This window comes from Strix uralensis, chromosome 2 (genome assembly GCF_047716275.1).
Source record: "Strix uralensis isolate ZFMK-TIS-50842 chromosome 2, bStrUra1, whole genome shotgun sequence".
NCBI classification, from domain to species: Eukaryota; Metazoa; Chordata; class Aves; order Strigiformes; family Strigidae; genus Strix; species Strix uralensis.
This window is the reverse complement of record NC_133973.1, coordinates 114938629-114953199: the sequence shown is the minus strand read 5'-3', so window position 1 is coordinate 114953199 and position 14571 is coordinate 114938629. Positions and strand designations below refer to the sequence as shown.

Below are 14571 nucleotides of genomic sequence, written 5' to 3'. Positions count from 1 at the left end.
TGTCTTGCTTGGACTGTGTTCTTCCAACTCTCACACCATGGTGCTTTTAGCGAGATGCTGTGATAAGTAGAGCTGCACTGCCATCCTCCCAGGGACAAGTTACACAGGTGCACTCACAGATTTGGGACTAATGCAACCAAAGGGAGTCAGGTATCTCCTGTGACCCACTGAGCTTATGATTTTTTCCCCTGTATTTTAACACACATAAATACCTCATGGTAAAAGAACTACCCTATCTGTTTTAGAGTTCTCCATCCTCTTCATTATTCATTATTTTACAAATTTTTTTGAATGCTGTGATAACCAGAACACCTTTCTGTGGCTTTCTCTTCTTCCTAATTTGCTGTATTTTATATCTCTATTGTATTTCCAAGCAAGTGTGTACTACAATATGTGAGAGATCATGGCATACCAGATAAGTTGCCCCAAACAAGCTCCCCAGGTGGGAGAAATCATTTGTCTCAGTATCTAAAACACTGCTACAGGCATTTAATGTTAAGGACTCCTCCATGTCAGCCTGTGTGCTGAATTAAGAAAGAGTATACAAAATAATGCAAATATGCCACAAGGTTTTTGTTTTCTGCTTTTCTTGGACTCATCTCTCCAATCTGCACAGAATAAGGGTGCTTGCTTGAAAAAAATGGTTTTTCACCAGCATTTCAGGAAGGACATAATTCCTTCTCTGGGATGGAGAAGTGTAAAATTGTCTCCAGTTTGATTTACATTTGGTGGAAATAGAAGGCTTTCAGGACTGACCCTGGGGAGCCTGGCGCTGTACAAACACCCAGTCAGAAGGTGGTTTCTGCCCTGAGGAGCCTAAGGAAGAGCCAGAGGATGGACATAGAAAGACAGACTGAAGGGCAGTGTGCGTGCAGGCCGGTTGCATTTCAAAATGTTGTGACATTACACACTTTTCTCTGTTTGGGCCAAAATTCGACTGGGCTGCTACTAGTGGTGAAATGACACATAAAGAACCCAATACTCTGAGAAAAGACAAAATTTTATTAGCGACTTTTTGTTCACATGGTTCAGGGACTTAAATAGTGGGAAATAATAGGGAAATTTTATACTGAGGGCTTCATTTATGTCTCACACCAGTTTCTCATAAGTCTACAACTTCAGGTCAAAGTGTAAATTGGCACTGTCGAGGTACCAAAAGACCTGCAAACGCACACAAATGTGCACACACACATGCACAATCAGCTGTCCCAAGCCCTTCTCACAAGCATTCATTTGCTGGTGCTCTTTTTAACCTTTTTCTGCGTGCAAGCTCTGTCTGTGTGAGCAGAGGTAAAGTTGCAAGTAAAGACTGGGAAACAGTTTTCACATTTAATCTGGGCAAGATTAAACATACGTGTTTCTCACCATCCAGCCAGCAATACCACAAAGGTGACTTTCACTCCTTTTCATTTACTGCTCCAGCAACCACAGTGAGCTCTGTCTGTGCAGGAGGGAGGCGCAGACTCAGCCTTCTCCTCAGACGTGGCTTCCCAGATGACAGTGTCAACAGTGAAACAGCAGAAAAATCAACTGAAACCTATGCAGCCAAAACCACCATTTCCTGATGAGGGTCTCTTCCATGTCCTTTAATTCCAAGCGGGACAATATGTGACTTGGTCAACAGCACAGCAACAGTCTACAGTGTGCTATTGCTGCTGGTACGTGTCTGAACCCCACCGTGCTGTGCTGCCCTGGGCCAGGTTTCCCTGACACTGCGATGCTCAACACTTTAGCCTTTTGGTATATGTTAGTTAAGGAACAGACAGCTGAGATTTTTACACTTTTAATTCGAGGGAGATGCCCCACTTGAGTACCCCACACTATTCCTCGTGATACTCAACACAAATCTGAAATGCTTTTCAGCAGAGATGGGCATTACGCCACAAAAACTACTTGCTGAAAATGCAGAGCTGAGGAAATTGTTAGAAAGCAGCTGGCAGTAGGAAGGAATGTGGGTGCAGGGGAGGCAGATGGGACAACAGCTGTGTGCACCCACACAGTTTAGTGGGAATAAGTTTAGTGGGCACAGCCTTACCTGGGCACTGAGGGGATGAAGGTAATTAGTCTTTGTCTTTCCTTATTTTACCTTTCCCATCCAGTGCCACACATGCTCTGGTGTGGCATTGGCAGAGCTCTTCCCTTTGCCCACACTCACATCTTGTTTGCCTTCCACCCCTCTTATTGGAGCTGCAGGAGAGGTAATGCTCCCCCATTTCTCACTTGTCAGCATAGCTAGAGGGGGCATAAAAGGGACATGTGCAAGGGGTGTTGAACTTCGGCTGCTTTGCCCACATTGCCTGTGTTGAACAAGCCCATATAACCAGGAGAAATAAGATCTGAATGTAAAAGAAACACAGAAAACAAGAAACTATTCTTAAAATCCTGACCAAAATTTCCATGCTGATTTTTCTGAAAAAATAGCTTTGTCAGCTGCTACAGGTATCAATCACTATTTGAGCATCTTTCTAAAACACTGCACCTCTTCTTCTGTTAAACATGCATCAGTGCTCATAAAAATTTGAAAAATTCAAATCAGAGGACACAAGGATCAGTGTCACAAATGCAGACCGGAGAAGATTCATGTCATGATGCTAGTAATGTGTAAGAAGCCAGGAGTGCTTAATGACAAGCTGTGACAGAGATGGGACAGGACCTGCGATGCTTCCCAGGCAAAGAACCCACTGACATGAGCTTCTGGAGTGACCAGGGGTCTGCAGGATGAGTTGGTCTCAGAAGAGCACTAGAGTGTTATATTCATCCCTGACTAATAATCCAAGATAATGTAACAAACAGCGGAATTATATTCTGCATGCTGGTAGGCTTCATGGGGCCCACAGTGGTGATTTTCATCCTCAAGCATTGCATCTTTGTGTGTATGTTTGTGGTTTGGATTTTTCCTAATGTTTTACTGGCACCTTTAATATTTCTTTGACTTTGTTTTTCAGGGAGAGGAAAACATTTGTCATGACTTTGACTCTGTATTAGCAGCCTTCACCAGGCATTCAAGTCTACTTCTGGGCATGCTTTATGTTGGATTAGCTGTCATGTCAGCAAAGTATTTTTGGCATCTAATTTAGATTGCAAACACCTGCCTCAAAGGAGCATCTCATTTGCAGGCAAGCTTGGGACAGTCCTGAATAGACATGCATGACACGCACGTACTCTTGTGCTCTTTTTCCCTATCACATGCAACCAATACAATAATTCACTCAGAAGGTCTCCTCCCTTCAGAGGGAGATTTTACTGTTGATCTAAGTCATGTTACTCTATGAGGAGACAGAGGAGCCTTTCTGAATTATGCAGTAACATAGAAGTTGTGGAGATGTTGCCGCCACGGACACTGAGCTTGAGGGCTCCTGGCTATGGCCAGCACCATGTGCTGCCAAAACGCAGCCAGCAGGCACTGCAAAGCCACTGGCCCCGATGCCTCAGAGGCTGTCCTCTAGCAGTGCCCTCACCCTCATTTCAGTGTGTGCTGCATGGTCACAGCCACGGAACAAACAGGACACCCCCTTTCACAGCCACACACAAACATGCCCTGTGTGAGAAAAAGCGGCAGTAGAGGAAAGGTCAGCAGGAGAGGCCGAGGGGCAACGAGAGGGCTGCACCCCCAGCTGAGTATGGGACTGGGGGAGTGTCATTCGTGGCCTTGTTCTTTGCAAACTTGCTGGGGAGAAACAAACGACTCTGACCGTGGCCTTGGCTCTGGGACTGCTGATCCCTCCAGGGATGGCTTGGGAAAACACTGCAGGGACTCCGAGAAAGCCTCTCCAGTCACCATGGGCACCAAGTCCTGGCTGGCTGTGCAGGAGGGTGACTGATGGGAGTGGGGATGGCCATGGAGCTGCTCTGTTCCAGAGACCCTGGGTGGGGATGGAGCCCCTCTGCTACATGATCAGCCCCTGGGATGGGCCCTCTGTGCTGTGCACTGCCCTCCTCATGGGCCACAGTCAGAGCCCCTGAAAGAAAATTCATGTTTCCAAAAATGGGACAGTCAGATCCCTCAGAAAAATGTGTTTCTGCTGGGTCACCCACCACACAGGGAAGCGTACAACCAGCACACAGATACACACCCTCATGCAACAGCATGGCACAAGAAAACAGAAGTCCTGCCCTTGTGCCTCCTTATGATAATGCTTTCCTCTTCCTTCCTAACCCTTTTCTATTTCCTCTAAGAAACTCATCTGTGGTTTACTGAATCTATTGCTTAAATAACACAGGGCAAACCTGTCAGATACTTTCTCTTACTTTCAAAATCCAGCTTTGATGAGCTTGCAAAAAGATGGTCAATCCTGCCACCCCAGGTTGTGCAAGAGCAGATGCGATAGCCCTGGGGCAGGGACAAGCAGGGTCCAGAGCCCCAGGAGGCCGTGTCCCCAGGCCAGAGCAGTCACAGCCTGCAGCTGCAGATGGATTCACCTGCAGATCCTCTCCAGTCCTGACACACTTGGGGAGCTGAGCCTAAGCACTGAAGTCTGTGAGAAGTCAGTCCTTCAGCTTTGCTGCCCTGGGAGAGACACATATTTGCACTCACTGTCTGCCTCTGTATATGTGTGTTTGTATAAAAAATGATAAATGCTGTGAACTGTACCTAATGGGATGCTGAACAGCTGTGCCTCATGGAAGTTCTGCTAATCCTGTACATTAAAGTAACTTTTCACATTATGTACCATAGTAAAGCTAAAAGGTATGTGAAAGCAAAATGATTAGCAATCAAGCCTAAAAATGCCTGCCCCAAAGTGTCTAAAATAAGGGAGAGTTGTAGGATTGCTTTCTCCTTGTGGAAGCACTCAGTGTTGCAAATGATTCAGTTGTTATCTCTGCTGAGAGAAGACAAGCTTCCCTAGGCCAAAACCCTGGGCAAAGGGAAGAGAGGTGTTGCAGCTTCATGAAGAGGATGATGGTAAGGCCAAGACGTGTGAGCTACAGCTACCAAAATGGTTGCAGTACTGGAGAGAGAAGCCCAGCAACACCCAGGCTGATCACAGCCTCCTCCAAAGTGCTGCTGCCTTTACTTAAGAGCAAGGTCCTTCCTGTACCGAAAGATCCTGCAGGATCCTGCCCAGAACAGTAGAGCAAATTGGTCTCAGGAGCCCTTTTCACTGTTTCAGCTTCAAAAAGGAAGATGTAGTTTTGAGGCCATCAGTGGTAAAAAAACTCCCATCCCTTCTGAACGGAGAAGGATTTTTCCTGATGTGAGGTTGATTATACAGCTGGAGAGGAAGGGATTTGATGAAATGAATATATCAATTGATATCTTTAATAATATAATATACAAGTTCATATCCTGATATGTAGACACAAACTCATGTAACCTAATACGTTCTGGATACTGTACTGTATTCAAAAGGCTTTTTTTGAGTCTTCAAAATGTAATGAAAAGAAGAAAATTATTTTGTTAGTTCAGACTGTTCCTCTTCTCAGTCTACTGCCAGGACTGGCAAGTTAAAGGAATTAACATACCTCGGTGAGGTCTGCCTTACAGAAGCTGAATAAACATCTAAGATAATCATTTCACATTCATGTGTGATAAACACTTGAGGAACATGCATTTGCCAACATCAAAGAAGGAACCGAGCTACACAGTTCTCATCTGCAACTTTCAGGCCCTGTCACTACGCCACCAGCAATGGCCAGGAAACCCTGCTGCAGACACGCAAGCCTCCTCTTTTCTTACAACCGTTGCCACTCACTGTGCACAACCTACCAGTCACTGATCCAAAGCAAAACACCCTGTCCCACTGGCCATACTCCTCCTTTGGCAACACTCATGGTGGGTTTCTGCATGTGGCTGTCTAGCAGCATTGCAAAACCATCTAGGAAATGTCTTCTCTCTGTTGGGGAACTCTTTCTGGCAAGTTTAAGTCCTGATAGTCTTCCAAGTAGAGTTTGATCTCGAGTGCCCTTATTGGCTCTAACATCTTCAGCTTTTTGGTATTCTTTTTTAAATGATGAGGAAATTCTGCTTTTTCCTATCAGCTTACAGTACAATTTCACCTAGGACAAGTGAAGAAAGATCTTTAACAGTGACTCTAATAGACCCTTATTTGTCTCTCTTCCATCACAGAATGCACTAACAAGATGCCCCATTTACCAATAACCACAATCACTGCAGAATCCTCCAAATCTGACAGGCAGGGGATGAGAAGCCAACACTGAAACCAATGTGTCCATAATCCCAAGTACACATGCTACAGATCGATATGCTTTGTTGAGTACTTGCCACATGAATGCAATTAAAACCTGCAAAGAATTTAATCAGGCCACAGAAAAGTATTCAAATGCTTCATATAAATAACAGATACAATATAGTCTCTTACTGTATGAGATGACAGAATTTCCCCTTGGATGTTCTCAAAGAGCAGACTGACAATCTCAAAAACTTTCAGTTTGTAAAGAACTCAGCATACATAAAGGTGAGAAATTTGGAGAAAGGAGAAGGCAACAAGCAAAAATGGATGGGAAACGGGGTGGATTCTGAGGTGGAAGGACCATATCTCTAATTATTTAATAATTTAATTAGATTTGCAGCATTTATAGCCAGCTCCTTTTTGCAATTCCTTGTCTTCATTATTCTCAAGGACTTGTCCATCCTGTGTGTCCTTTTGTCTTACAAGGTCACTAGCAGTTTGAAATGTGGTCTCTCTATAAAAGCAAAAGGCTATTTTAAATTGTGTATTTCACATGTTCCTACTTTCCCTGTTACTTTTTCACCATTTCTGTCCAACTACTTCTTTGACACCTCCTCTTGAGTGAAAGGTCAAATCAAGGAGGAGAAACAGAGCAGCAAACTGTCTTCTTCGAAGATGATTACAGGATTCCCTTATAGACCCACCCTGTTAGCAAGCAACGAGCCTGAGGAAAAACTAAATGGCAAATCTCTACCTTAGATATCTGCTGTTGAAAGTGATCAAAGGAAAAAAATACAGGTCCTGGAAACAAGCAGCTTTGATTTGGTCCTCCTGTGGCACAGGTTTTATTAGCACAGATTAATTACTGTCTTGACAGCTTGTGATGGAAACTAGATGAAACTGGATGGAAATGTAGCAGGGCTGCATGGTGAAGGCCATTGTTGGTAGGCTACCAAATTGATACAATGATAAATTTGGAATGAATTGATAGATAAGAGATGAAGGAAAACATAGGACAACTTCATGACAAAGAAAGCTGTGGTTTTGCCTTTATTTTAGAACAACTGGAATTAAACACAAACATAGTACCTATGTTTCTGGAAACCCTTGCATTGTAGATCACTGGACGCCAGGAGTAAACTACAGAAGGATCCCTCTACACTTGTCCTTTTCCAATAGACTTCCTTAGATTTGCATTACAGCCACCACTGCAGAGTTCAATCTGTAGATAGGCTTCTGGTCTGATGTCATGTGGCTTGTGTTCAGACTGGGTTTTATTTCTGCTTCTCTGATGGTAGTCACATACAGTGCAACGTAACTCACTGAGCACACGATGATTCTTTTTTTTTGTTTTTTCTTTTCTGCAGATAGTCAATACCTGTGTTCTTCTCACTGATTCACTGACTGCTTCCCTTTCCTGAACCCTGGCTTTGTGGGTGCCAAACACTTCCAGCATTTGACCCAAATCAGTGCACAAGACATACACTGCAGTTTTCGGACACTGAGCTTCACGTAAACATAGAGTGACACAAGCAGTCCACAAGCATCATCTTCTGCTGGTCCCAGATAGATACCAGCCCTCATCACTTCGCCCTGGTGATCTGCCAGCAGAACAGAGCCTGCTCTACCTCTCCTCTGAGATGCTGTGGAAATAAGCACTGCAAAACCGGCTGGTCACGCAAGCACTGTTGTGTCAGTGTGCAAGATAAACCCATAAGGAAACATTCATTCTGTATAGAGTACAGTTTGAGTCAGGAGCCCAAAATAACACGTTTTGGGTATCTGTTCATGCAGTTAATCCTGTTCAATGAAGCAAGAGACCAATGAGGAAAGTGCAGCAGTCACAAAAACCAATTTTGTTGATAAAGCAGTGATTTTTTAAAAAATATATTTCTGGTCACTCATGTAAACTCGGATTCAGTCTGTTTTGAGGCAGACAAGTTAATTAAAGGGGTGCAGAGGTACCTTATGGGCTTGCTCCTGGGTGTGTTTGTTCAATGTAAAAGGGCACATTCTTTGGACAAAACACCACACGGTGCGTGGCTTGTGGGTCAGTATTGGCTTTGATTTACGTTTTGTTATTTGCCATTAGAAAATAATTTCTCGGGCTAGGCTGAGGAATATTACAGTCACCCGCAAATCATCTGACCTACCAAGGATGTGGTCTCCTTGGAAATAGTGGTTCTGTCCCACCCCAGCAGGATTCCATCCTCACCTCCCCCCCCCGCCCCCCCCAACTGATGCACCTCTCCACACTCTCCTTAGGGATTGATGGTGTGTGTCGCCTCCTACCCTCAGATATTAACCGCAACGCCCCCGGGGAGTGAGGGCCTCGTCACAAAAGGCAATGGCTGGTCCCTCAAAATGGTGAGGGACCTCTTTGCAGCCCGTGTCCGTACAGCTGTCCCCAGGCAGTGGCAGTGTGACACCTCCTCCCCTCTCAGACAGCGGTGGCACAGTCCCCCAGCCCCCGAGGGGGAAGACACACCTCAGTCCGTCCTACCGCTTTTGCCCTCCCTCTCCTTCATCCCCCGCAGCGGTACCTGAGCCCCCCGTCCCTGAGGGCCCCCCCAGCTGATGAGCACCCTGTCGCCTCCCTCTCCCCATCCCCTTCTCCGGGCGGTGTGACAGGGCGCGGCGGGGGGAGCAGCCACCACCGGTCACTTCCGTCCCCCCGGAGCCCAAGCGCCGGCCGTTCCCGGCGGCACCGGCGCTCCCGTCCCGGCAGGACCCCCCGCGGGGCCGGCGCAGCCCGGCGGCGGGCGGTGGAGCGGGGCGGGGCGGGGAGGAGCGGGGCGGGGCGGGCGGCCGCGCAGGCAGGGGCAGGGCCTGGCGGGGGCCACCCCGCAGTCCCGGGGAGGGGTCCCCCCGCGCCCCCCGCGCCCCCCGCGCCGCCTGCAGCGCCTACCCCGTCGGCGCTGTCTCTCCCCCGCTCCCGGTGCCGTTTTCGTTTAGCGGCGACCGCGTCGAGATAGCAAATATACGAGGCGAATTTCCCCTATTAAAAAAAAAAAAAAAAAAGTGTGTGGGGGGGTTTTCGAAAAAGACAGGGGAGGCTAGTTTAAAGCGCTGGGATTAAAGGTCTGTGCTAGTTTCAAGAGCTCATAAAACGGCCTGAAGGATGCTATTTTGCTGCAGTCTGGGTTATTTCAGCCCACAGTTGCACAACAAACCATTTAAACATTTCAGCACAAAACAGATTCCATTGTTGGGCTGCACATTAAAAAGTGTTATTCGCTTTGAAGTTTTTGTCTAATGGCTCTAAACTGAAAGAAAATGTTTTCCTATTACTTAATTCAATCATAGCGAAGAGGCTTGGTAAAAAGCCCACGGATTTTGCCCAAAGTGTGACAGAGTTCTCTTTGTGTTTGCTTATCCTCTGCTGTCACACACTTTAATTCGCCTCTCTTTATCTGGCATTCAAAACTTTCTTCAATGACATTCAATAAGGTCCAGCGGCTGGAAAAAAAAACTAGTTATTTTTTTGGATATTCTTTCCCAGTAGCTTTGGGCTTGGTGTGCATTCAGGAGCTGTTAACCCTTTGCCTCCCTGCGGCTCGCAGCCCTGGGGTTCAGCCCCTGGGCAGCGGGAATCCCTCGGGCTGAGGCTGAATGACCCCCCCTCGGTGGCTGGCCACTTCTCAGCGGGGAGAGATGCCCCTTCCCGGGCGCCAGCTCCTGCGGAAAATGTTTTAAATTGCCAGTTCCTTAAAAACAAAACAAAACAAAACAATCCAAAGCCCATTAACGCTTTCAGGGAAAGGACGCTTGGAAAGCCTTTCTAAATCATTGCGGGACTGAGTTTTTACCTAGCATTCGTTTTTGTTCGCTCTGTATTTTTCGCCATTTATTTGTGCACATATGCACGTTTCTAGGCTAGGGCATCAGCACTATCTCGGCAAAACTCCCATAGATTTCAGCGAGAAATGCGACTGCAGGCAAAACCAGCCTCCGCACAAGCCAGAGGCACGGGAGTACACTGCTTTCGAGGCTTTTCCTTCCCTTCATTTAAAAAAGTGCATTCGGTTTTGAGGCGGGCAGGTTACTGTAGGGAGAAATCTCCCCACATGTTGACGGGAGTCGGCGGGTGCGTTTGTCTTTTTTTCCCGTATATTAAACGGGAAAATCAGGGAAGAAAATGTATCCCGAGGAATTTTTTTTTTTTCCTTATTTGTTAGCATTCCTTATTCACCTACAAAATCAACAAGCTCCCGGGAGCCCAGCGCCGAGAGCTCCTGCGCTGACGGCGTGCCGCTGCGCGGGGAAGCGCCGGTGCGCGTTAGCTCAGACGAACGCGCAGAAATTCGCTTTGGACGCGGCGGGAAGTTTTGCAGATCCCTGTGCTAAGAAATCCAGACACCGCCGGGGTGTTTAAGCTCAATCTCATTGTAGGGGAGAAATAAGCCGTTTCGCCGTCGGTCCCCGCAGCCCCAGGGACTTCCCGGCGCACTCGTGCGTGGCGCGGAGCGGCGGTGCGGGGCCGGGGCCGGGGCTGGGACCGGGGCCGGCGCACGTGGAGCGCGACGGTGCGATGCCGGGTGTTACCGCTAAAACCGGGCAGAGGGGCCGGTATAAAGAGGTGCGGGGCGCCCCGAGCGCCTCTTCTCCCTCCGCTCAGGCGCTCGCCGTGGGCACCGCCGGCACGGAGCGGCGTTCTGCGTGTCGGGGTTTCTATACCCGTGCACCCCGCGCTGCCTGCGGCGCTCCGTGGCCGTTATCCGCGCCCCGGCGCCCACGCCCACGCAGGGACCGGGCGGACGCCTCTGCCGGTGGAGGACCGGGCTGGTACATCTCGGCGGCCGGGGGTTTTCGCCCGACGGCGGAGACGGCGATAAGCGGCGCGTCCCGGCACCGGGCTGGGAACAAAGACGCGGGGCTGGGGCCGGCGGCGGGCGCGGTAACGGGGACCAGGCAGCCCGGCGGCGAGGGGCGAGAGAGGGGCCGGCGGGGCTGGGGGGCCGACCTGGTGCCACAGGTGGGAAAGGCGCCGGGGGGCTGGCAGGGGAAGCTGGCGCCGGCGGAGACCGCGGCTGCAGCCGGCAAAATAAACAAGGGGGAGCGGACTGAAAGCTGCGCTGAAAGCGAAGGAGAGCTATAAAGAGAAAGAAAAGAATATTAAATCGCGAGAGAATGAGAAAATAACCCCGCCAAAGGGAGAGGAGGGGAGAGGCCGCCTGCTACGGCGTGGGTGGGGTCGACAAGAATAGAGTACATTATGCAGTTCATTTAGTTAACAAGGGAAATAATGAGGGAGCGTGCGGCGTGAATGCCAAGAGAAGAGGCACAGAAAGCCTATTGAGCGCCCCGGCGCCGCCATCACATGGCGCGGGCGCTATTTAAAGCGGGCGGGCGGGCGCCGTTCAGCACCACTCGGGCTGGCCAGCGGCGCTGCGCGGGTGCTGCGCGGGTGCTGCGCGGGCGCTGCGCGGGTGCGGCGCGGGCGCTGCGCGGGGCCATGCCGCGCTCCTTCCTGGTGGACTCGCTGGTGCTGCGGGAGGCGGGCGAGAAGAAGGGGGAGGGCAGCCCGCCGCCGCCGCTCTTCCCCTACGCCGTGCACCCCTCGCACCCGCTGCCCGCGCTGCCGGCCGGCGCCTGCCACGCTCGCAAGGCCGGGCTGCTCTGCGTCTGCCCGCTCTGTGTCACCGCCTCCCAGCTGCACCCGCCGCCGCCCGCCATCCCCCTCATCAAGGCCTCCTTCCCCCCCTTCGGCTCCCAGTACTGCCACTCGCCCCTGGCCCGCCAGCAGCACTCCGTCTCCGCCGTCAGCGTCGGGCACGCACCGGCGCTCTACCAGGGCGCCTACCCGCTGCCCGACCCCCGGCAGTTCCACTGCATCTCCGTGGGTAAGGGGGGCACGAGTGGGAGGGCGGGAGGACGCCTGCATGCTAACGGCGGCAGCTGCGGGCAGGTGACGGGGGTCCCCGGGAGGGGCAGGACCCAGCCGACGGCACGTGGGGCGGGGGGGTCCCTGCCCAGCGCCCGCAGGCTGGACGGAGAGTCCCGGCACCTCTCGCTGCCGGTGCCCCGGGGGACGCGCAGGGGAAGCCCCGCTGCTGCCCGCCGAGCCTCCGGGCCGGGCGGTGGGAACGGGGCGGGAGATGGCCTCGGCACCCCGTGAGCTAGGGCTCCGGCCCGGCAGCCGCTTGCCGGCTCGCCGTACCCCCCCGCGCGGGGGAGGGAGGGGTGCGGCCCCGCAGAGCGGGCGGGGGGGGGCTCAGCAAGGACCGGCGGGTGCTCGGTGCCTGCGGGGCGGGCGGCGGCGGGCCCGGCAGGTCCTGACGCTGCGCTCCGCTCCGCAGACAGCACGTCCAGCCAGCTGCCCAGCAGCAAGCGGATGCGCACCGCCTTCACCAGCACGCAGCTCCTGGAGCTGGAGAGGGAGTTCGCCTCCAACATGTACCTCTCCCGGCTGCGGCGAATCGAGATCGCCACCTACCTGAACCTCTCCGAGAAGCAGGTGAAGATCTGGTTCCAGAACCGACGGGTCAAGCACAAGAAAGAAGGCAAAAGCAGCTCCCACCGGGGCGGGGGGGGCGGCCACAGCTGCAAATGCTCGTCCCTTTCCACCACCAAGTGCTCGGAAGACGACGAGGACTTGCGCATGTCTCCGTCCTCCTCGGGGAAGGACGACAGAGGCCTCGCAGTCACCCCCTAGCCCTCCGCACGCCCACCCCGGCTCCCCAGGAACTGTGGCGAGAGCAGGAGCGGGAGTCCTGCCTGGTCCGGTGCTGAGATGCAGCCGAAGGATTTTATACCGTTTTGTATAATCTGTGTAATTTACGAAGGACTTTCTCGCCTTTCTAGACCCCCCTGCGGCCCAGGGGCGGGTGTCCGTGCGCCCTGTTGTAAATAAACGGCTCCCTAGGACCCCAGGCGTCCCCCAGTAGTGGCTGTCTCACTTGTCTCCCCGCAGGCGCAGCCCCGGGCCCGGGAGGCTCCTCACAGACATCTCCGCGCACCGAGACAGGCGCGGATGCTGCGCGGCGGCGGGCGGTGCGGGCCGCCCAGAGGGATGCTGTCCCGGGGCTCCCCCCGGTAACTCGGCGGTGCCCGAAAGCGGGCGGACGGGGAGGGTCGTGGACTGTTTGGGTTATCTTTTTCTTTATTGTTTTTTTAATTTCAAAAAAATTTCTCGATTTTGTTTTGACTTTGTCGCTGTCGGCGCGCAGCTGTGGTTGTATCGTTCCGTCCCTCTTCCCCCCCCCCCCCCCCCCCCCGCCCCGGAGATATTTATTTATTTATTTATGTGCAGAGAAACGGCGATGGCGATGATAATAATGATGTTGATAACAATAAAAGCTCGTTGGTGGTTTATTTCCTTCCTTTCACGTAGAAAGCAGCCGCTCGGTGTCCGCAGGCGTGCCCCGGGAGCACCGTCCCTCTCCACCTCTCTCCTCTCCGCCACAGCCCGGCACCGGGACCGGGACTCGCCCGCCCCGGCGAGCGCAGCTGGCGGACACTTCTCCTTTCTCCGGACCGCGCTGAAGGTACGGGCTGCGGGGGAGCCCTGCCCCGTCCCGGGGGCTGTCTCGGTCCTTCCCGCGAAGCTGAAGGTCGGTCTGGAGCACGGCTGAGCTGAACGCCTTTCCCTTCCCATCACGCCACCCTTCCCACTCGCAAGTCTGCGGGAGAGAGAGACACACACCTATAGGTACGGCTATAGGTGAATGCCAACGCTCGCCTGGCGGCTGGGCTCGGGTCCTTTCTCCAGGTGCCCGCAGCCGCTACCCGGGAAGGATGGACTCAGCCTCCAGTTAACCCGCCGGTGCCGGTGCCGGTGCTGGTGCCGGTGTCGGCCCTGCTGGGGATCCCGCCTGCACCGCCACCGGGCTCCGGCAGCCCCGCTTTGCCGTCGGGGAAGCAGCGCGCCCATTTTTACGCGCGACTTCTCGGTGGAGAGCCCTGGCGGAAGAACAACCGTCGGGTCCCGCAATCCCCGGGGGTCCCGAATGCGGCAGTGCCGGACCGGCATCTACCTCCCGAGGGTGCGGAACCCCCGGGGCCCCGCGCTCCCGCCGCCGCTCCGTTTGCACAGGGAAAGGCCCTTTGTGCGGGGACGCCCACTCCCCTCGGGCTCACCGGGACGCGCTCTCCGGTGGCCCGCAGCGGCCGGCGCTGCACCGGCAGCCGGTGCCCCCGGGTCTCCCCGCGGGGCCGCAGAGCTGCACCGCCTGGCCCCGCGGGTTTCATGCCTTGCAGCCTGGGGAACGTGCTTGGGTCCCTGGGCTGCCATCGGTCCCTGCCCGCACCAGGATGGGACCTGCTTTTCATCCCGGAGCCCATCTGAAATAGCCGAGACCACCCGGAAGAGCCAGGAACGGAGATATCATCCGCCCCGGGAGATCTCCGTGAAGAAGGTCCATGCGGCTCCGCACACGGGCTGAGCTCGGTGTGGAGAGCTGTGCGCTTGGGATCCCCGGGCACCGAGGGTGAAGGCAGA

At 52.9% G+C, this 14571-nt stretch overlaps 1 protein-coding gene across 1 annotated transcript; it reads left to right on the top strand.

The window, feature by feature from the left end:
* Nucleotides 1–11586: 11586 nt before the first annotated feature.
* On the top strand, nucleotides 11587–13030 carry GSX1 (GS homeobox 1). Its single transcript, XM_074861025.1, has 2 exons — nucleotides 11587–11974; nucleotides 12431–13030. The coding sequence occupies exons 1-2, from the start codon at nucleotides 11587–11589 to the stop codon at nucleotides 12784–12786; spliced, it is 744 nt and encodes a 247-aa protein (XP_074717126.1). The 3' UTR covers nucleotides 12787–13030.
* The last annotated feature ends 1541 nt before the right edge of the window (nucleotides 13031–14571 follow it).

What these genes read in the sequence shown, in the direction of transcription:
- GSX1 (XM_074861025.1), top strand. Translation starts at nt 11,587, where the DNA reads ATGCCGCGCTCCTTCCTGGTGGACTCGCTGGTGCTGCGGGAGGCGGGC. An exon ending in GTTCCACTGCATCTCCGTGG is followed by an intron (nt 11,975 to 12,430) that starts GTAAGGGGGGCA and finishes TCCGCTCCGCAG; the next exon opens with ACAGCACGTCCAGCCAGCTG.